Raw genomic sequence first — 22389 nt, 5'->3', positions numbered from 1 at the left:
TTTTTTTTTTTTTTTTTTTTCAGTTTTAGGTTTTTTCTAGAAGTTTTAGTATTTTTGTTTTTATTTTATTAAAGGTAATTTCATCATTATGGGGACATTGACAATGTTTTGGTAGTTTTGAGAGAACATTGTCACAATTAAAAATTTAGAGGAACATTGTCAATTGAGTAGTAGTTTGTGGGAGACTTTCCCCAAACAACTATTTATAACACCAAAAGCTCCAAACCCAAAAAACCCATTTACCAAAACAACCTTCTCCAAATTACTTCAACCGAACAAGAAGCTCCCAATTTGGAAGAAAGTATACGCATCCGCAGCAGCACTCTCAATTTGCTCCATACTAAGATTGCCGGCACCCCAGTCCCCCATAACGACGCTCAGAGGCTTGGGTTCAAGTTCAACATCTCCCATGATTCATGAAAACAGCCAGATCAAGAAGTGGCTTCAAGTCCACCACGTGTCTGCATTCAAGCCCATACCCCCTTCTGAGCACTCTACTCTCCACGTCGTCCACGACTCCTCTATCCCAACGCCAGCGAAGCAAAAGTGAGGAGCAGAGAGAAAGTTGGCTAAAGATTCAGGAATTGCTTCCATGTTGATGAGTTGTATTATAATGCAGCAAGAGGACGAGCAGAGTTGCAGCGTTGCCACCTTGTGGTTGGTTTGAACTCGACGTCCAAGCCAATCATGGTTGGGGATCTGGATCCGCTGTAGTCGCAGGAGAGTACACAAGAAGCACTGTTTGTTACTCTTGTTTTCACGTCCACACCATTAGCATTCACCGTGTACGTTGCCATTTTTTTCTGTACAGTCTGATCATTGATTTTATTTCTTTTCCTCATGTATTTATATACAGCTGTTTAGAATTAGATTCGAAGTCTCTCCATCAAATCGCTATTTTCCAAAGGTTATTATTAATACATCTTGGAAATTTACATTTTCTAGTAGAAAACATTAAGACGAGTTTAGATGTTTAGTAAACAGTGAAATTTAACTTCTTTTGTTTTCGAATTGAAAACATTGAAGACAGGTTTAGTAAAGAGTGAAATGCATTTTACGATAAACATATTGTGACACTTATTTATATCCTTTTCAAATATTTTGAAAACAAATTATTACAACTCTCCCAAAAATAATGCCACATAATAAATATGACAGTACGGCATCATTTGATATCATCTACACCTTTAGATGCCGCACTGTTAAATCCTAATCATAAAATGACTTCTTTTCATTTTAAGTCTTTGTCCCAACGGTACAAATGGCCATGATCCAACCATTTTTTCTTGGGCCAAGGCAAAACATCCCAAAGCTAGAGTTATGGCATACTAACTTCGATGATTGTAAAATGAGTAATCCAATTTAATAGAATAGTATATAATTGTCATACAATTATAATCGGTGAAAATTAAGCTTTATATCAGCAACGATATAAAGTGCATTTTAATAAAGACCTATTAATAAAGTGGACAGAGAATGCACAATGAAATTTTTACAATGAGTTCTGCCTGTGCTTAATGGGCCATAACAGAGTCAATTGCAATCTGTGCTTATGAATTCCTTGATCCAAAGGTAAAATGGTCTTTCTCAAAAGCCTCTTCTTTTGAGGTTGGACAAGAGGCACCAAACGCCCAAATTTTAAGACACCACAGAAAGCCTCTCAACAAACACTACTAAATGTAATCCCTGATGAGTAGGGAGGCCATGAATTACAGGACCACAGGCGTGCCTCAATCCACGATTAGTTAACTGGTCATCACAAAATTCATTGATGATACATATGATGAAGCTTCTATGACCAAAACAAATTTAAAAATAGAAAGAAAATGAAATAGACTCTGTTCCTAATTGATAATAGGCGATCAACATCAAAAAGACCAATCAGTCAACGTGAAATTTGGGTAGAACATATTGATGACTGGAGCAGATAGTCCATAAACTTCTTTAGCAGTAATATAAGGATAATTTAGGCAATGCCCACCCCCCTAGAATGCCTCTTTCGCCTCTGTTCGTGCAGTTAGCTGTGCACACACACACCTGAGCACATAAACAATAGAGTGAGAGGGAAGTGAGGCGCCTAGGGAATGGGTTTCTGCAAAGCATTAGCTGCTGTGAATCTGTGATAGTGATTCGAGTTTGTGTTTCTCATCAAGAACAATGTCAAAGGTAGCAACTAATTATTTACCTAGTAATAACAGGCACACTTGATGTTCTATCCAACTCAATCTAATCATTCCACGCGATTTTTAAACAACCATGTACTATGGATGCCAATTTACCAAATGTATCACCAATCTTTCCTGTAGGCATGATAGGGCAATCACAAACCAAGGAAAGCAACAGGGTCCTAAAATTTGCCATATCATGCATCCGATATACTGAATTGCACCAAATGGGCAACATCAACCCCAGGGCTTGAAAGTGTGAACTTGTAAGATACAAATTCAACCTACTATCTCAAATTCACAAATGAAAAGAACCAAAAATAAAATTGAAGCAATTCCACGGCTACAACATTAAAGACTGTACAGCAATAATGCCGCAAAATTCATAAACCCTTTTTGGGATGCTACCTTTTCCAACACAGCTGATAAACTCCATTGCTGTGGGCTAGCATTCAAAACCATTAACCCCACCAACCAGGGTCAAAGCTACTAATGACAGCCTGGTAGGGATGTCCATGACACAACCAGACTCCTAATGAAAACAACCCAGACCTTGTTTACCAATGAGATATCAGTAGGTGTCTACCAGACACCCAATTTCTTGAGATATAACCCAGTAAGTTAAAGATAAATAGAGAAACAAACTATGCACAGTGCCTCACCTGTTTAGCAGACTGCACTTAGACTGTGTCGCAGGACATGTAAATAAATTCACTTTGTATTCTATGAAAATAAGTTTGTTAAAGTAAGTAGTCATTACTAAATGCAAAATCTCAACCATTCAGGAGTTGTTAACTTCTAGAAAGTGCCAGCCTTTAACCAATAAACCAAAACCACGTCTCACTTCTCTACAACAAAGTTCTGAACAGAACTGAACCACCAAATTGAAAAGTAGATTCTACCAATGCAAATGTGCACGATTGATCCCTTCTCAAGTTTAAAACCGTAACTAACATACTTACCTATATTTCAGCCTCCTCTAAGCATTACGCCCACCTGAACAAGATCTTGACCCTGAAAATTTTTGGAATGAAATTTAAGCTAATACTTGAATAGCAATAGAAAATCTGCAATACCCACTACATAACTACAACATCTACCACCTACCAACCACTATTACATTTAAAAACCCACACCCTTCGGTGTGTTGTTCACTACCAAGTCTACCATTTGCATAGTTTCTAAAATACTAAAAGAATTTTAATATTTCTACATCCGAACGCGCAAAACCTATCTCTTATGTTGTGTGGACCTTACCATAAACTTGGATGAGGAGATAATGAAATATTCTATAAGATAGGCAAAATAAAAGATAAACACCTCTTTCTAACTTGACTGAAGAGCAAGACAACTCACCAGCCTTAATTCCAGTACGGTGATTTAGTATCGATTGTAAGGTTTCCCATAATCTTCACGCCTTTGACGCTGAAATTCACCAAATTTTTCATGAGGCCTTGAAGAGTAATTTTCCATAGGGTGTGGATATCGGCTTCTTGAATCCATGGCTAAATTGGCCAAAGCATAATGTGGATTGGCCGAGGTACCATCATAGTCAGAATAACCATGCTGTTTATAACCACCAAAACTAGAAGTGGGCAATTGCTGATGTGCCTGTTGTTGACGCCTCTGAGCATCAAGCTGGAGAAACTCCTCCCACTGTTTTCCATGTGTTCCCCTCAGAATAGCCAGTTGCTTCATGTAGTTCTCTTTTATCTCCCTAATAGACTTTTATCCGTAGGAATCAATAGTTAGAAATCACAAGCTCAAAATCCACAACTAAAAAGCTGCATGGGTGTTTAAGAACAATTATGCTTTCCTCAGTACAGCAGCGGGTATAGTAGTTGATGATAATATAAGAAACAAGATTTAAATCGCATGTTTTATGTGTTACATCTTCTGCTTTTCTCTCAGTTTCATAAAACTTTTTGAGCCTTTTTGGCAATATATACAGATTCCCAGCTCTTATCATTCAAATTCAAGCTTAACCATAACTGCAAAACCCTTCACTATATTTGCCACACCCTTCATAAACACTGAGAATTCTAATGGCGACAGAGGTAATTATTCTCCCTCAAGGAAAAAGAATGGGAAAAGAAAACATAAATCTGCAAATGAGAGAGAGAGAGATGACCAACTAATAACAAACTCATGCTAGACATGCAAGGAATTAGCAATCCAAAGACATCTCACCAAAGGATAAACAAGAACAAAAATCAAAGGCAAACCATCTCCTAGTTATTTTTTAGAAATTAAAACCTCACGGACTTCATTGACATTAACAGATTAAAATGAGTTATAAACAAATATTGTTATGTAAAAGCATACAATTAAAGCTAAAATCATTTTTCCTCCAGCATGCACCTAAAATTTTGGGATGGGTACAAAAGACGCCAAAACACAAATTTTTTTTTTAAAAAAAAATTGAAAATAATAACAATAAAAAATTCTGTATTTCCCAAAAGGCCCTACATGTTTAGTGTATATTTTATCGCACCAGTTATCACTCTGCACATGTACACCAGCACGATAGATATTACTTACCTCACGATGCGTGTAATTTTCTTCATCCTCTTCCTTGTCACGAATTCTTCCAAGTTCCATTGCCTCCTTCTTAAACTCCAACTCTAAGTCTTCTAATGTCTGGGGGAAGGCAGGGTAATCAAACTGACGATCAGATTGGATATCCGACCCTCTCTTTTCATTATCCCATCCATCAGTTCTATAAGCACCCATGCTCTGATTATTACCATCGTATGAATTATATGACTTGCCCGTGTAAGGAGGACGTGCTGGAGATTTTGAATGGCTTGAACGACCTCTAGCTCCATTATTACCATAAGCTTCACGAAATGAAGAGTCTGTTAAGCACTTGATTCAAGATGCTAACATAGATGGTAGCTTTAATTCAACATACTACTTTATATTCACATAGTGAAATCAGCCGAGGCAAAAGGTCCAGATATGCTTTCAGTAAATAATTTCGTTTTGCAGACAATCCGATCAATTCAGACCACCCACGAAAGTTACTTCAGAACCGAACACAAAATTCTTGAACATAAGAACTTACCTCTTGCTGCAAACAAATCATAAGCAATAAGCAACATCATTAAGGACTCAGAAAAGGTGAAAAATGATTTTCAAAAACACATAGAAAGAAGGTATGTATAAAGCTTAAAAAAGGCTACAAACTACAAACATGTAATTACCAGCTTTCTATGGACGCCGTAAACATATCCTATGCTGTCCCTACCTTGTGGAGAATCCCTTGAAAATTTCGGCATATCATCCCGAATTCGGTCTTCCACAACCTTCTCCTGCCTGCCAAACCTCTGTTGAAACTGTGATGCATTCTGAGGACCAGAATGAGACCTTTGGGAATCAGAGCGTCGCAACCGTGAGTCAACAGGGCTTCGTTCAGGTGACTTAGATCTTGCAACTTGGGAACTAGAAGGGCCTCTCTGATCACTTTCTTCCTTAATCACTTTGTGCACAGCATCCACACCTTTTGCCAAAATTAACCTATCCTTGCCACTGACAATAATAAATTTCTCGTCCATCTTGATTTTGCAGCCAATATCTTTTTCGATCTTTTGTAAAACTTTCTCTGTAAAAAGTGCTTTTACATGCTTTTCTCTAGCAGGTATCCTTTCAAAGAAATCTTGAGACTTGCGATTTGCTCCAAGAGTAGAAGGGCATCCCTATGAATGTGCCAAACGGCATGCATCAACCGAAATCAGCAATGTATTATTTAAGACTCGACATTAACAAGAGACTTAGTGAGGTTCAACTAGTTTCTATGGGTTCATTTGACTACAATGTTATTTGAACAAGGCGTTTCATTTATTTCCGTTACAAATTTCTGAAATGTGCAAAACAGATTTGAGACAGAAAAATAATGAAAGGTGATAAAAAGAACAACAATCTGAATGAGCAACAATTTGTCTTATAAAATGCAACTCAGCCCATCGAGGAGGTACAATGACTCTTGCGAGGACAGATCAAAATCCCAACCCCGTCCTCTCTCTGCCCATCTTGTTGCTTCCCAGAATAAGCAAATTCTTAGACTATTCAACTTTATATACAATGACTTTTCAATTCAACCCAATATGGACAATGATAATACAGCTCGTCGACTCTTATGAAAAACCTCCCTTCTTTTGTACGTGTGATCAAGTGCATGTGTTCATCCATATTAATGCTACAGAAATAAAGGTTAAACTTGGAGAAACAGTGGCAGGTCTCAAACCAAACTGGTCTAATAGTTATGAAATTGGAATGCACCAAGGAATATCAGTTGAAATGAACTTGAAAGTTCACTGGAACCAGATAAATTAACACCTCTGCCAGACACCTATTCCAATTCTCAAGTCAGATCCAACTCGGCATGTAATATGCTAACATTAACTTGTCCTAATCTAAGCGGGACATAAACTTGAGCCAAGCCACTCAGACAGTATGAACAAACTCAGATACTTCTTCTTTCCTTTTCTCTTTACAGAAAAAAGTGGTTAACCTAATAACTATTAAAATAAACATGTAAGCATAGCAACAACGAAAAATTTACATGCATGTGTGTTCATATGAATGTACGCACGCATTCAAGCCGATACTTTTGGACAACATCAGCAAGTACGATTAAAAAGCATCTCTACAGAAGCCTGCAGTACCTGAGTAAAGTGACCCGACTCTCCACATATTTTGCAAATCAATTCCTCTTCTTTTCGTTTCTTCCAAATCCTCTCAGTAGCTTTTGACTTAGCCTCCCAAACCTTTGCTTCTCGGCTCGTGAAATCAGTAGGAACAGCGTTGGGGTCACGAGGAGGTTCCTCTTCTTCATCGGACCCCGCCAGAGACCTTTTGTTTGTCTTTGCCTTATCCTGCACATTGGTGGTAGTTGATCCCATAGGACCAGTATACTCCTTGTAAAGCTCACTAAAGTCATCATCAATATCTGAGTCTGTTCTTGTTGCCATCTTATAACAATCTTATATATATATATTCCACTCCTACAATTCCAAACACAAATCGTACCTTAATAAACCCAAATGCAAAAGAAATATCAAATTATCTGAATTAAGTCATCTATATTTTTCAGGAAAGCTTCAGAGTAAAGTTCTTGGAATCCTAACCATTATTTTAAATTCAATGGTTCATATTTCACCACCTCAGCATTCAAGGAAACAATGAATCAATAACAGATGAGGGATCTTTTAAGGAGATACCCTAGAACATCAGGAGGATCCTAATCCAAAAAAGCCAATGTACACAAATGTATACCAGTCAATAAATCAAGTATATTTTGAACAAACCTAAGCACTATATTCTTTTTTCACAGCTTCTGTACAATCCCATTACGAATGCATTACTCCCACAGCTATAAATGACAACAAAATTAGCGTAAAAAGATAAAACTATAAATGAAAATAGAAGTCGACCAAGGAATTAGGGTTTGTTTGTTTAGAAAGAATTGCTCAATACTCAATATACTTCAATGTACCTCTTACCTATAGGCGTCGCATTTCATTTCACCTTTTTTACATATTGAAATTTGCTTTCGTAAAATTTTCCTCGATACAAACAGGGTACTTGCGAAATTAAAACCGGAATTAGAGGAGGAGGGGGTGGTTGGGAATTTTGTGGCTATAAGTGAATGCACGAATGTGAGAGTACGACTTCAAAAATAAGTTATAGAATACAATTAAATTTAATCGTACGGGTAAAGAACACGAACTGAAATCTCTGTAAGATTAGAACCGCATGAAACTATATACCTCGTTCCATGAAAAACACAGAGCGAAAGAGAATAAAGAAGAACGAGAAAGTCGTACCTGGCGAGCGAGCGAGCGAGAGAGAGATGGCTCCAGAGAGGGAGGGGGTTAGGGCTGGATTTTTTTCGATTTCACCACTGTCAGTCGATTTTTTAGGACTTTCTTCTCTAAAATGGCACCCTACCTTCTGTTTTTTTTTACTTGCCCAAAAGAAAACATTGGCTCCCGATTAATGTTTATGCTTTTTCTTATGGTGCTTTTTTTTTTCTTTTTTTTCTGAACAAAAAAAATTGTTTTATTGTGACATATAAATAAAAATAATTTTGTGTTTAAAATTGTTTATTAATAATTTTCTAGAGGTAGCTTAATTGACTAGAAAGACGGCCTCCTATAAATTATGAGTTTGAATTCACATTCTCTTTTGTCTACCTTTTTGGTCTAGACATGACAATATATATATATATATATATATATATATAATTTTGTTTTAAAGCCTAAAAGCAAAAGTGGAAAGAAAAATGGTTTAACTCATATTCTTTTTTTTTTCTAGACAAATAACCTTTTTCCCATAAACTATAATTTCTATATCAATAAGTTTTAATTAAATACAACTCAAATCAAATTTAAAAAATTTGATAACATTTTATGTAATGCTCCAAAATTAAGTGTTATTACTATACCTAAAAAAATAAAAAAAATTGAAAAAAAATAGGAGAGAGAAAGGTGGCTCGAGTCATACCTCTGGACACCATCTTCCTGACTAGTATGAAAGTGGTCGAACTACTCTAATGACCCAAACCAGCTGTAGGTGGTGGTTTCGCCGCCTCTAAATTGGCTAGGTGTGAACTATCACCCTTTTTATATATATATTTTTTTAAAAAAAAAATTATTAATGTCATTTAAAGTTTTTAATATTCTTTTTTGTTTTGTTTTTTTATTTCTTTTACTTCTTAATGAAGTAATGGACCATGTGCCTTTTTTAAAAGGTCATTAAAGTGGATTTTGTCATTTTATGAACTGAAGTTGGTCAGATAAACTATCTTCGATTTTTAGCCTTATGCGAAGTATCATCTAGATTATAGGATACAAATTGAAACTTAAGTGAAAAAAATAAAAATAAAAAATAAACTATAGAGATCAGAGATATTTAACTCTAAATTAAACAAACTGAAAGATTGAGGCATTGTTAATAAAGTGATAGATTGAGGAAAGTATGGGTAATTTTTATTATGGATAATTTTATTTAGGACTCTTGAATTACTACGTGTTTTGAGAAGATTGTTACAAATTTAAAAAACTCTCAATTTTACTCTCTGAACTTTCAATTTGATGCAATTAGCTCCTTTCAGTCAATTTTTTTCATTAAACACTAACAGAAACCATTAAAAATACCAAATTACGATTCAATCTTTGTTTTTGTTTTTAAATTTTCAATTTGAAATTAAAGCTAAATTTATAATTTTATAAAAATTTAGGGGGTATAAAGGTTATTTAATAACTTTTAACATAAAAAAATGGACGTAGTGATATATTGTATCGAATTGAAAGTTTCGGGGGTAAAATTGAGAGGTTTTAAAATTTAAGATAGTTTTTTTTTAAATCGCATAGCAGTTCAACTGTTCAAGGGTCCTTTGTGAAGTTTCCCCTTTTCATTGTTGTAATCGTTTATGTTGAAAATTAACCTATAAGATACTAAATAGAATAAAGTCGATGAATTTGTGTTTTTTGTTAGTAAAAAAAATGGTAAATCCCTTATGAATTCCAATTAAGGTACTTATTTACTTTAATTAAATTATTATATATATTAAAAAAAAACAAAAAATCTACCGTTCTACGTAAGAAGATAATTTAGTTATTTTACAGCGAAGGCGATAGTTTATGAAGAAAAAAAAGAAGTGGTTTTCTCCGGCTGATGCAAAACTTCTTCGTTTTCCTTACTTCCGGTGAATCAAATTCTAGGGTTTGTATTTAGCGAAGAATTCACAGTCAGCAAGCTGGAGAGGCCCAGAGGAGAACGATTTGATAGCCACCCAGAGCTCCACCACCACCACCACCACCACCACAACCAGCCTCCCATCCACCATGACCAGCATTACAGCAATCCTCCTAACTACCATCCCAATCACCATGACCAGCACTTCAACAATCCTAACTATCACCAGCACCAGCACCAGCACCAGCACCAGCCCCAGCCCCAGCCCCAGCCCCACTACAATTACCAGTCTGACCAGCACCACCACGTGATCGTCGAACCAAAAGATGCGTTTGGCAGCGGAGGATTTCCGTCAAATGGCGGCGGTTTTGTTGGTGGTGGTGGTGGTAGATATGGTGCTGCTTCTGCTTCTGGCTATTGCGGACGCAAAAGGTGGCGGGATCATTCCGCTCGAGGGGCTTCTCCAGGTGTGTAAAGTTCGGTTCGGTGGCCGAGAAAGTGTAGGAAAAGAAAATTCCTTGCTCACCTCAACTTAATACACCCAATTGGTTTGTAGTCATAACGATTTTTTTTTTTTCGATAAGTATTTGTAGTCATAACGAATGTAAAAGGAAAAAAAGGAAAAATAAATTCGTAACATATGCATCATTACTATGAGATTCTTTAGGTTTGCTTCTGTTACTTACTCTTTTGTGGATTTTATTGCTCTCGTTGTGATGATTTAACTGAGGTTTTTACTTATTTTTGTCTGTGCAAGAGAAGGTTCATGCTATATAGAAATTTATGTTTTTCTCACTTCAAAAGGGAATGTTGGTAGACTTCGCTTTCTCTCAGTATGAATTTGTTAGCGTTTATTGCATAAGCTTCGTTCTCAGGTTGCTGTTGATTTACTAGAAGAATGTGTAGCCAGATATTGGGTTTTAACCTCTCTCTTATGTGTAATTGTGATTTTAGACATGAAAAAAAAATTTGCTGTATGTTTGGGTTTGGAATTTCCTTTTTGTACTTCTTTGGAATGTTTTCATGTGGAAATCATGTTAATTTTGTGCCAGTGCATCATTTATAAATTTCCTAAGTTGTTCATTCTTGTTTTGGTTCCTCTTTGTCTGTTAGATCACGTGGATGGTGTTGGTCATGTAAAACTTTATGTTGCACCCGTTTCAAGAACAGCAACCGAAGCTGATGTAAGTTATCATTTCCCTTGAGGCATTTAACATGTCTGCAATACTTGCCCTATGTGAATGTACACCTCCATCTGACCCATTTTCTCCCATGAACGCGCATCAGAATTGGATTGAATTTCAAAGAATTGCCCACCTTTTGTTGCTTACCTGTAAGCGCATACCAAGTCCCAATCTGAATCATGGAATAGAAAGAAAGGGGGTGGTAAGAAGATTATCCTTTTTAATATATTATTGGGGCATTATTGTCTATAAAAATGTGCAAGCCAACAAGACTTTGTCCTCCATTTTTCGTCTCTTTCAAATTGTTACTATTATTAGTGTTTCTCACAACTATTACAATTCTTATTTAACTGTTGGATATTGCTCTCCTCAGATCCGACCAGTCTTTGAAAAACATGGAAATGTAGTTGAAGTTGTTATATTGAAGGATAAGAGAACTGGCCAACAACAAGGTATTGTGATGTAATTTTTTTCTTATCAATATTGTGATCCATTGTTGATTTTTTGGTCCTCTAAGAGGCTCTCCAGTATAGCAATCTGCTAATTGTTCATCTACATTAGCTTTAATCACCTATTTACCACAGTGTCCTATCCACAATGCTGAAGATGACCACAAAACTCTCTTGCAACCAGCTTGTCGTTAGGAAATTCATAAGGTAGATAGATCATACTTTTGTACCATGGGTGCTCTGACCCAGAGCTTAACCTATTCTGGAGTCAATCCTTACAGTACAGTTCTTGTCAGATCATCAGCTATGTGCAACTCTTGGATGGTTATAGCTGACATTTTCATATATTGATGATTACTTCTTAACAATGGTGAACGTCTGTTGTCTGTGATTGTTAAGGTCCTTGGTTCTTTTGGTAATTATTTATTTAAAAAGATAAAAAGAAATGAAAAGGGGGAAGTGTTTACTCATTTGAATGGTCCACTTTGTCCCTTACTAATTTTTATCAAATTGGATGGCTTTTAGGTCAAATTGTCAAAAGCAAAAATAACATAAATTATTATGTAGCGTATGGAGCTAGGATACTCTGAGTGAGGAGTGAGAGGGAGAGCATGAGTGTTTTGCTTTTATCACATATCATTGTGGAAGAATAATAATGATTTTATGGATATGGCATTATGGAAGAATAATAATGATTTTATGGATATGGTTTTACTTGTGCAGGAAGTTGTTTTGTGAAATATGCAACGGTAGAGGAAGCTGAAGGGGCCATTAGAGCTTTAAGCCATCACTATACTTTTCCTGGGGTGAGTTGTTCAGAACCTAGGATGATATATTTGAAACCGTTTGCTATTTTTGGTCAATTCTACATTTGTGTATTTGCTTTTTCCAGGAACTGGCTCCCCTCGTAGTCAAATATGCTGATAGGAAACAGGAACGTCTTGGTAACTGTTCTATTCTCAATGTCTTGCTTTTTGTACCTTTTCTCTCAATCCTGCATTTGTACATTTTATACAAGTTTTACTCCTATACCAAACACCCTGCAAAACTTTTAAATTTATAATACTCGACTTTTTGCCACATACAATTTGGGTATGCTTAGTCAATACAATAATGTGCATAGACTGTCCAATTACCTACAATCTTATTATAGAGCTAAGGTCTCCTGTTATACAAATGTTCATACATGTGATAGAAACTCATTATCTTCTTACATGCATACATTAACCTCTAAACCTAGATGGATATGGAAAGTAAGGAGTCATCAAGCTGGATTCTTATTAGAAATAGATTCAAACTAGACACTTCTTCATTCATAGAGGTATGGACGTTGTTCATGATTGCTTGAGCTGTGGTTATGTTGCAACAAAAAAATATTAGTTCAAGTCATTATTGATTCTTTTTTTTTTTAATTATTATTCACCGTGGAGGAGGTTTTGAGTCTTATCAAGCATGTTCGTGGGATTCTTTTTGGTCAGGACTAACCTATTGTTGCTAGGATTGCAATAACGGAAGGAATATATTTTTACAGTTCTTATGAAACATATATTAATGTGGAAAATTTGGCATCACTGAAATTAGAATGAACCATACAATGTTTATGGCATTGCATGTTGCCCTTGCAAAATGAGTGCATTAAATTATTTGGGAGGAGTATCTATTTATCTTAATATCTTATCTGGAATGAGAAATAAAAAACTATTTCAAGACAATATTGATGATGTTCCTTGCCATGAATCTGAGTACATATGGTATCTGTACAGATGCATTGGCTTTATTCTTGCATAATGCTTCTGGTTCTTCACATCTGCACGAACATTGTCCAAAATTAGAAACTGTATGCATTTTCTTTTCTCCAATAGGTCCACACATATTCTTTTATTGTTCCCCTGTTCATTTTGTGATTTTTTCTCTCTTCATATTTGCTTATGATAGCGGTGGTGGACAAATTGTATGTTGGTTGCCTGAACAAAGATTCTTCAAGAAAGGAAATTGAGGAGGTATGCTCCATATACATTGAATGTTCTTGTTCTTCGCCTACCTCAGCAAAATAAGTTAAGCTTTCTTGTTATGGTCTCCGCTTGTATGTAGGCACCAACTTGCAAGGTTGACATACACATGATGCATAGACATATGCAAGGGTAACAAACGTAGGATGCATAAAAGAGTCATTATCTAGTTTTGATCCCACTTAAGTGGGGTCTTGGGAGGGATGCATATATAATGTACTCAATAAAATTAAGGCTTTTTTGGGGTAGAGAACCACTTGGATAGTCTGAGTAGCAAATTGGGACTAGAAGATTTAGATCATTGCTCTGCAAAATATTGACAAAAGGTTTGAGTACCAACTCTTTACATGAATAGCATTGCTGCATATTTAGAGCTGAGATTGGTGTGGGGACTTTTCAAGGTGTGAGCTACCCTCATGAAAGTTGAGATCAGTGTGGGGGCTGTGGAAGCTTCTTTCATGAATGGTGATCCAAAATACATGGTGCATGGACAGAGAATCAACCGATTTTACAATATCTTGCATGTTATCTGTGTGCCATATACATGTGTCTTGGTGTGGAAGTTTGTGTGTTTGACCTTTAGAGCTTGATTAAACTTAGGTGAAGTTGCCGAGTTTGATGATAGACCTGTTTCCTTTTGTTAAACCTCTTTTTGCTGTTGCTGTTGTTCACGTGACTTTGAGGAAAGCGTGTTTGCTTATTTTTCTTTTCAAATTCAACTACAGTTATTAGTCTTTATGTTTACTTGGTCTATATATTTGGTGTTATGAGTTTTTATGGATTTTTTCTGTCAGATATTTTCCCCCTATGGTCTTGTTGAGGATGTCTACATCATGCGTGATGAGCTGAAGCAAAGTCGTGGTTTGTTTTGATCTTAACATCTAGTATGTCTTTCATATTTAATGGCGAAGTACAATATTTTGTACTGTACATGTTGGGGGTAATTTTTTCTCTGGACGACCATGTCAGCAACAGATCATGTTTCACCTAAAGATCTTCTGCATTCTAATTGACCCCTTGCAATCACTATCGCAATCATATGTTCAATCCTATGTTTTTGTTTTTCTGAATTGTACGCTTATACTTTACTTCAAAGGGTAAATTTAGAAGCGAAGGAAGAGCATTATATCTAGCTGTTTCATTTAATGCTTGGTGGCTCTCAAGAGGTTTTTTGTCTTTTGTATGCCTCCTCTGCATATGATTTGTGTCCCTTTTTATTATGTCTAATGAATTTTTTCCTTGAAAAAAATAAGCTGTTTTATCTACCTGTATTGGTGCATAATTTCAAAAACCTATCTCATATATATAACGAACTGATGGTGCAATAGATTCTTGTTGCTCTTTAATTGCCACAGTATATTTTGTAAATTTATAGTTGAAGCATATCTTTGCCATTATATCAATTGATGTTTAATTTAAATCTATGTTTTTTTTTTTTTTTCTTTCTATTTTGAAGGAAGCGGGTTTGTTAAATTTTCTCATAGGGATATGGCACTGGCGGCAATCAAAGCGTTAAATGGAACCTTCATGATGAGAGTAAAGCTTATATGTTACCTTGAAATGTAGCCCTTCTCTGATTGCGCTTTAAAAGGCTCTGTATTCATTTTTTTTCCTCTTTTCTTTTTTATGTTATTTAGGGTTGTGATCAGCCGTTAGTTGTTCGTTTTGCAGATCCTAAGAAACCCAGGACTGGGGAAATAAGGTTTCTGCTTCCTTATTACTTTATTGTACAACTGTTAATCAATGCTCTGTCTGTGATTAACGGATTATAATTAAGTTACAATTGCAAGTTAGGAAGTTCATACAAAGGACTTGGAGTTACCACTTTTTTTTATCTCTACAAGAAAAATAGTATTCAAATTAGCTATGTCACGATCCATGCTAATATACTCTCTCTCTCTCTCTCTCTCTCTCTCTCTCCAGGGGCAATCAAGTATTCGCAGGCATGAATTTTGCTCCCTGTTCTCAAGAACCATTTGCTAGGTACATTTGTTTCTTCATTCCTTTTCCTTGTTTAGTTGTTATTCACGTAAAAATAACTAAAATGAGTTTTTTTGGGGGGGTCATATCTTGCAGGCTAGCACCCAATCTCGGTGAATCTATGGGAGGATGTTTCTTGCCCAATGCTTCATATCCTCAGCAACCAAATTCCACAAGTTCACTACCTCAAGCTGTTCCCCAAATGGTGAACCAAGAACCTGTCATGCAACAACCATTTCCCCCCCTACAACAGTTACCTTCAGAGTTGTCTCAGATGCCATTGCAGGAGACACGAACTCCACAGACAAGTTCACAATCATCTCAACAAGCAGTTTCTGAGGTGCAGAGGCAGTTTCATCAAATTGAAAAAGTAGAGCAGCAGTTGAGTTCGCAGGTAATAGTCGGGAGGTACTACAATGATAAATGATTATTTAGCACCTTTGTATGGGGTAAACTATCTATTGGTCTGTGAGGAAACTCTGAGTGATTGAAGGGATTGGCACACATCTTGGCTGATCTCATGAGCATCCTCCCACAAGCATGTGTTGACAGAGTCGTGTGACAGCCTTCATAGTATGGATCTCCAAGCTTTTATAGAAATGCTTGTTTACGTCAACAAACAATCAAATCATGTGTGGTGGAGTCCCAAGCATGGTTCCAGTGGTAGTGGTACCTTGAGTGGTGATAGTTTGAATTGGAGCTTTTTAACCTTTCCATTGCTGTTAAGTTTTGGCAGAGTTGATATCTTTTAGGTGTGATTCGCCACTGTGGATAATAAGCCCTATAAACATCTGATACAGTTGGTGTTTTCTTGTGATACCTGACTTGTAGCAGACAATGTGGAATAGATTCATTTATTTTCACATCATATTGTCACCTAGTATCTTTATGCAAATTTTATCCTGTTCTGTTATGATTTTGGAAACTGTTACTATGTCTTCAATTTTGTTTTTTTCTGCAGTCTCCACATACTGGAACCAATCCTCCGATAGTTCCTAGTACTTCCACCTCACCTACAGTGCCTATAAGTCCCCAGAAAGAAACTCCTTTAGAGTGTGATTGGAGTGAACATACCTGCCCTGATGGATACCAGTACTATTATAATTGTGTCTCCTGTGAGAGCAGAGTAAGTTTTCTGCCTTGAACCATCTTTCTTGCATTTTCTGTTTAGAGTTTTTGTACTTCGAGAAGAGAAGTAAATAGCTGTGGAAATTGACTTTTGTAGTGGGAGATGCCTGAGGAGTATTCCTTATATGAGCATCAGTTACAGAAGCATCAAAATCTGCAAAATCACAGCCATCAGCTTCAGTCCCCATTGCCAGTTCTTTCCACCCAACGAGTCATTCAAACAGAAGAGGTGCATCTTCATCCATATCTCTTCCATAAAAAAAATTTCTAAATTCCTCCTTGGTGCAAAACCAATTAGTATTCAGTTTCACTTGGTGTTTTTATCACTTTTTTTTTTCAAATTGTTTTTGTTCACTGTATAAATTAATCAGCCGTGTGGTGGCATTGGTTATGGAAAGACTCAAATAGATTTCAACTGACAATGAATTGACCTCACATCTGCATATTCAGCACTTTGATATCTTTAGAAATTACTGTAGGCTTATATCTTAGGGCTTTATATAACTTCATCTGTCAGCTTCTTCTGAATTTAGGCACGTGGTGGAATCTGGTTGACATGGTGAAGTTTGGCTCACAAAGATGTAATTAGACCTCTTGTTAGAACCTGTTAATCACAACTTCCTTGTACTGGACTCTCGCTTCTGGTCTACTACCTCGGGTTGACCATGGGCTCACTAGAAGTTGCGTTGCTCTGGTTTGGTAACAGATTCTCCTAATGAGTTTGTTGGCCAGTGCTGAAATTTTGAAGCCTGGGAGATAGGAACTGTGAGCTTAATATACTTGGACTTGTCCAAAACCTTGGATGCTGATTTTGCAGGACGATGCAACGATGGACGATAGACTTTCTGTCTGTGCTGTATAGATTTTCATTCTTGTCTTGGAACTCATTTTTACTTGGAAAATCTGAATAACTTCTTTAGCATGTTTTAGATATCAGTTGTAGTTCCACATGGCCTCCAGACACTTTAGCATAGCACCTCCTTTTAGAAAATATAAATCTGGGTTTCATTTATCCTTGATTTCTTATCTCCTATCTTTATTAGACTAGGTGGAGGCGACAATTTGCTTCATTTTGGTATGCTGTACTTTTGCAGGAACTGGATCATGTGCAACTGCAGACAGAGTCTAGTCCTGTTATTGGTCCAACCTGTGCTTAAGAGGTATCAGGTCTGCCACTTATTATCTGCTTAGCCTGAGACTGAAATTTAATCTTGGATTTCATTTTTGTAATTCTTAAGGTTTTGGTTATTTTTGTATTGCTACAATTACTTCTAATGCTAGTTATTGCTAAAAAAATTACTGAATTTGAAGAGATCAGCTACTCCCACCCACCCAAACCAATCCTTTTTTTTCCTAATATCTTTTGCTCTTTTTCTGAAATTAAGTTGATTTTAATAAGAAAATATGGATCGCTTTGGGTAGTGTTAATGAGGGGTAACAATGTTACTATGAATGCAACTTTATATGCTGTTACTTCATTTTGGAATGAAATATGCAACTTCATAATTAACTTTGGTGTTTGTATCTGCAGTTGATAGAAAACGTTAGAAGAGCATGTCTAAATGTGAGAGAGCTCTTATGAGGCCTATCTACCTAAGTAGAGGGGTGGGTTGCATGAGACCTGTATGGGTAGGTGGACTCCATAGGAGTTTCCTCACATTTGCTGCTCGAATTACTAGCAATCTAGGCATCAAAATTATTGGGCATCTCTATCCGGAAAAAAAGTGGCCACCATTATTCTTTCTTTAAGGTTACATATATTAGTTAGCTTTAAGGTAATAATGAATTAATGGTACAAAGTCCGTTGTGTTTGCTTCTGCTGGTTTTCATTTAGAACGTTGAGGCTGATTTAATGGAATATGTTGATCAACAACTTGTACTCATGCGAGATTGTAGGTTTGTGATGGTATTTCAATGATTGTTGTACAAACCCAAAATCATTATTTCAGCAAAATCCGCAGAAGCATCTTTCCGAGTCTCAAGCTCCATTGATGGTGGAAATTGGAAGGTTTCTGTGAGAGATGCCAAACTGTGTAAATATGGGAGCCACTAGTTAATGGGCTTCGTATCGTATCCTTAGAATAGACGATCAAATGAATGGTTAGGTGCATATTAGGGTATGAGTTATAATTTCACAATGAGAATTTTTATATCTAATTAATGTAAACTACTTGGTTCTCATTGATCTCTTAGTAGGTTTGGATCAGAGTTATGTCTTAATTGGACTTGAGTGTGTGCAGGTCTCACCGTTTTAAGATTTTCCTGTCTTGGCTTTCAGTGGATAAATACTACTACGGTTAAGCCCAAATAAAATAGTTACATGTGTTCTCTTTTTACCTTCCCTTTTTAATTTTAAAAAAAAAAATGGACATTCTAAATAATATTATTCTAGAAGATCATTTGCAGAGGTGCTTCAGCTTTTGAGTTTGAGTTTGATTTCAAATTGGAGTTTTGGTAAAGTTCATTACTAAATGGGCCGTTTCAAACATTTTCAGGGGAATGTTTTTCTTCTTGTAGTCAGATGTTGTGTTTTTGTTCTTAGCTCTTTGCCCAGAAATATTTTTTAAAAAATGGGCAAGGCCTCGAGCTTGTGGAGACGCAACTCTAATTAGATAATCACGATCATGCTGATGCGTACACAGTGTTTAGGTTGCAATAATTGAAGGCGGCAATTCGTATTTTGCCTTCCGGGCCGGTGGTGATGGGTTGTGCTATAATTATGCTGGTTCTCCCCATGCTTCAGTTATTCCCGGCGGTGACCATCTCTCTCACATAGCCCTGGCCCCTGGGCACATGCAACTTCACAAGCTATGTGAGCCATTCTTTTACATGTGAAGTTAAACTTAAGTTCCCACCACCCGTATCAAGATTTATTCCATCATTTGAAACAAAGAATCACACCAAATTCTTTGTTTTCTTTTGGAGCAATGCTAATATTATTCACTTTGCTGATGTATTACCGCCGATCAATTTTTAATTTTTTAATTTTTTTTTAAAAAAAGAACTACTGAACTAGTACAAAAGCTGATTTACAGCATCATGTCAGAAAAGTATGAGAAAAATTGGATATAAAGTAGGCAACATTTTTCTTCCTTTTGTCACAACACCCCACATGCCTGCCATAAATGTTCAATGAATCAAATCCATTAGTGGATTTGCACATTGGCAAGGCATAGGAGAGGGGGAAAAAAAAAAAACGAGAGGAAGAAAGAGAGAGGCATTAACTGAACAGGCTCAATAGGGGTAAAGTAGTGGTTGGGTAATTCTTTCTTGTTGTATCCCCATGCATATATTTAGGGACACCACATTAATTTCTCTCACCAAATCCTCAAAATTTGAAGCCCTTTTTTGATGATTCCCAGACAAAGGAAAAGATAGAAAGCTTCCAGATTAATTATTCTCTCTGGAGAAGCCCAAACCCTCAATCTTGACTGCGGTACTCTCAATGAAATCAATGCACATTCCTTCAAATACAAAAACAAAGACATAGGACAAGGGAGGGGTCAGAAGAATAAAAGAAAGAAAGAAGCCAATTTTTTCTGTATTTTGATCATCTCTACATACCCAAATCTGCCAACAAAAAACACGAAAATATTAACCAAATTGAGAAACTTAGTCCCTGCACTGGACTAACCAAAAAAAAAAAAAAAAAACCCATGTTATATTAATAATAATCTTCAGGGTTTGAGTGCAAATGGGACGTGGGTTCTTCAAGAAAAGATCACCCACCTGTAAGTAAGAAGATCATCACAAACCAGTAATGGGGGTGTCTTTCTTCTAGCTAGATTTCCTCCTACAAATTAGTCAGTAAACGAAATTACTCTACTCTTCCTTCAGCATATGCGATGGAACAATGTCTTGAAGAAGCCCATGATCTCTAAGCAAACCAGAACCGGTGTTGCAGAACCGAATCTCACGAATATAACCGCCGCCTGGATTCGTTAAGCCGCCGCCATTACTACAAGCAAAATTCGAAGGTGACAAGTTATGGATAAAGGATTGTTGGACTTGGCGCTGTTGTTGTTGTTGATAGTGGCATAATAGGCTTCTTTGCATTGGCATAGCAAAGCCGGTGGCACGTCCGGCGGAGAAGCTCGAGTCCGGCGGAGCTCCGGCAAGCATCTGCCGAGGCATGACTGGACTCGGATGCGTGTGCTGCCCTTCGTAGGTGGTGACAACAATGCTTGGATCTGTGAAAGATCGCTCCACTCGTTTCTTCACATTACATGAGCTTGTAGTGCAACGATAGTAACTCCTAAAATCCACAAAACTAAGAATTATAAGAATATATATATCTAAAAAAAAAAAATTCTCCAAAACAAAAAGAATTAGAGCATTGAACTTATTATTGCATATATACATATATATACCTAGGAAAGGGGCTGTTCTTCACAGCTTTTTGACCGTACTTTCTCCACCTGTAGCCATCTTCCAGATGATCAACCTCGCTCTTTGTCATGAAGGCGAATCTTGGCTCTCTCTGTCTCTTCTGATTTGTCTTCTTGGGTTTCAACCTAAAACCCCACAAACACAAAGACCAAACCCAAAAAAATCCATCCACTTCAAAATTGCTTACATATAATAGAAGTTAAAACTAAAAACCCCCTTATTTTCTTCCATTATTATTCCACAAGATAATTTATTCTAAAAATGACAAAGCAAACAAAACCCATTTTTTGTATCAACATGTTTTCAGATGGGTGTTCGTCAAAACACGAAATCAAAAAGCAGAAAAGTACGAAAAAAAGAAAGAAAGAAAGAACTCACTGTTTTTTGGTTTTTTCTTGTTGCTCTTCTTCCTCCTCGTCTACAGCTTTGGTCTGTTCATGATCATTCACTGCCTCACTCGATGCAGAGGAAATAGAGGAGTTAGGTGTCGCCGGCGGATTCAATACCTCAGAGCACTCTTTCACGGCGGTAGCCGGAAGTGGAGGTGACGTCGGAGCCATGGATGGTGGGTGTGGCAAATCAAACAAAGAAGGACTGTAGTCCTGAACACCCAGTAACTCCATAAACCCTAGCGAGCTCTTATCACCTTCAGAGAAATCGAATATGCCGGAAAATTGATAGCTGTCTGAGATATGATCCGAGAACGATGAAGATCCAACGGTCTCCTCCTTCTTTATCGCCTCTTTCCTCTCCATGGCTCACTCAAAAGTGCAAATCCTTCATCCAAACACAAAACAGAGAGCGAAAGATAGAGAAAGAAAGAGAGTAGACGAAGTGTGTAAATGTAATGGTAGGGTAGGGTTGATCTGGTTTATAAGATTTAACACAGAGAGAGAGAGAGAGAGAGATGGGTTAGGAGGTGAGAGAGAGACATGTGGGTGTAGAAGCAGAGAGGATGCCTTGGCAAGAAAGATTGACCGGCAATTGAAGGTCAAATGTATGTACGGTCTTACATAGAGCCGGTGGACATTCAATGCATGGTCCGACAAAGTGGTCGACGCTTTCATACGTTGGAGTTTGACCGGTTAACCGGTTAGTTTGAGGGCGTGTGTGAACGGGGTTCATAGAAAAGCCTACTACTAGTACTACTCCCTCGAATATACATTATCAAACCCTCTCGCCCGTGTGCATGTGAACTCAACAAGTGTAAATGTGTAATGAATCTTTTTCTCTTTTGTGATTTTTTATTTTTTTTTTTTGGGTGCTTTTCCTTTTCCCATTTCTTTTCTTTTTCCTTTTATTCTTTTATTATTATTATTATTATTATTTATTTATTTTTTTTCTAATCTCTTTGTCTTTTTAAATTACTTTTTGCAGCGTGTAA

General features: G+C 36.8%; 3 protein-coding genes across 6 annotated transcripts; 1 reads left to right on the top strand and 2 right to left on the bottom strand.

Annotated features, from left to right (window-relative positions):
- Positions 1-1400: 1400 nt before the first annotated feature.
- On the bottom strand, positions 1401-8126 carry LOC132170812 (uncharacterized). Of its 3 annotated transcripts, XR_009438994.1 has the most exons (7): positions 7994-8126; positions 6833-7171; positions 5416-5863; positions 4707-5005; positions 3522-3890; positions 3128-3179; positions 1401-2037 (listed from the first exon to the last, which is right to left on the bottom strand). XR_009438994.1 is itself a non-coding variant. In XM_059581928.1 (6 exons), the coding sequence occupies exons 2-5, from the start codon at positions 7136-7138 to the stop codon at positions 3546-3548; spliced, it is 1398 nt and encodes a 465-aa protein (XP_059437911.1). In that variant the 5' UTR covers positions 7139-7171; positions 7994-8126; the 3' UTR covers positions 1401-2037; positions 3522-3545. The 3 variants fall into 3 exon arrangements, 2 of the variants coding, with proteins under 2 accessions (XP_059437911.1, XP_059437909.1); XM_059581928.1 differs by lacking the exon at positions 3128-3179; XM_059581926.1 differs by lacking the exon at positions 1401-2037 and having other exon boundaries at positions 2868-3179.
- A 1720-nt stretch (positions 8127-9846) lies between these two features.
- On the top strand, positions 9847-17937 carry LOC132169172 (flowering time control protein FCA; the record flags this gene model as incomplete). Its single annotated transcript, XM_059580249.1, has 14 exons — positions 9847-10333; positions 10980-11050; positions 11424-11502; positions 12223-12305; positions 12392-12443; positions 13435-13499; positions 14303-14369; positions 14965-15044; positions 15146-15210; positions 15432-15491; positions 15585-15882; positions 16450-16614; positions 16714-16845; positions 17711-17937. Coding segments are annotated over 14 exons (1767 nt in total), but the record flags the coding sequence as incomplete, so codon positions are not given.
- A 1790-nt stretch (positions 17938-19727) lies between these two features.
- LOC132170800 (WRKY transcription factor 23-like) lies at positions 19728-21931 on the bottom strand. Of its 2 annotated transcripts, XR_009438992.1 has the most exons (4): positions 21384-21931; positions 20987-21130; positions 20346-20871; positions 19728-20080 (listed from the first exon to the last, which is right to left on the bottom strand). XR_009438992.1 is itself a non-coding variant. In XM_059581910.1 (3 exons), exons 1-3 carry the CDS (start codon positions 21758-21760, stop codon positions 20439-20441), a joined length of 954 nt encoding a protein of 317 aa, XP_059437893.1. In that variant the 5' UTR covers positions 21761-21931; the 3' UTR covers positions 20129-20438. The 2 variants fall into 2 exon arrangements, 1 of the variants encoding a protein (XP_059437893.1); XM_059581910.1 differs by lacking the exon at positions 19728-20080 and having other exon boundaries at positions 20129-20871.
- Between the last annotated feature and the right edge of the window lie 458 nt (positions 21932-22389).

Source organism: Corylus avellana, chromosome ca2 (genome assembly GCF_901000735.1).
Source record: "Corylus avellana chromosome ca2, CavTom2PMs-1.0".
NCBI classification, from domain to species: Eukaryota; Viridiplantae; Streptophyta; class Magnoliopsida; order Fagales; family Betulaceae; genus Corylus; species Corylus avellana.
Note: the sequence above shows the minus strand (reverse complement) of the source record. Positions and strands in the feature narration are given on the sequence as shown.

Coding starts and splice junctions, on each gene's coding strand:
- LOC132170812 (XM_059581928.1), bottom strand. CDS start 7,138: ATGGCAACAAGAACAGACTCAGATATTGATGATGACTTTAGTGAGCTT. Junction 5,864..6,832: donor AGTCGGGTCACTTTACTCAG/GTACTGCAGGCT, acceptor GCACATTCATAG/GGATGCCCTTCTACTCTTGG. Junction 3,891..4,706: donor AAAATTACACGCATCGTGAG/GTAAGTAATATC, acceptor TACGGATAAAAG/TCTATTAGGGAGATAAAAGA.
- LOC132170800 (XM_059581910.1), bottom strand. CDS start 21,760: ATGGAGAGGAAAGAGGCGATAAAGAAGGAGGAGACCGTTGGATCTTCA. Junction 21,131..21,383: donor CAAGAAAAAACCAAAAAACA/GTGAGTTCTTTC, acceptor GTGGGGTTTTAG/GTTGAAACCCAAGAAGACAA. Junction 20,872..20,986: donor AAGAACAGCCCCTTTCCTAG/GTATATATATGT, acceptor TGTGGATTTTAG/GAGTTACTATCGTTGCACTA.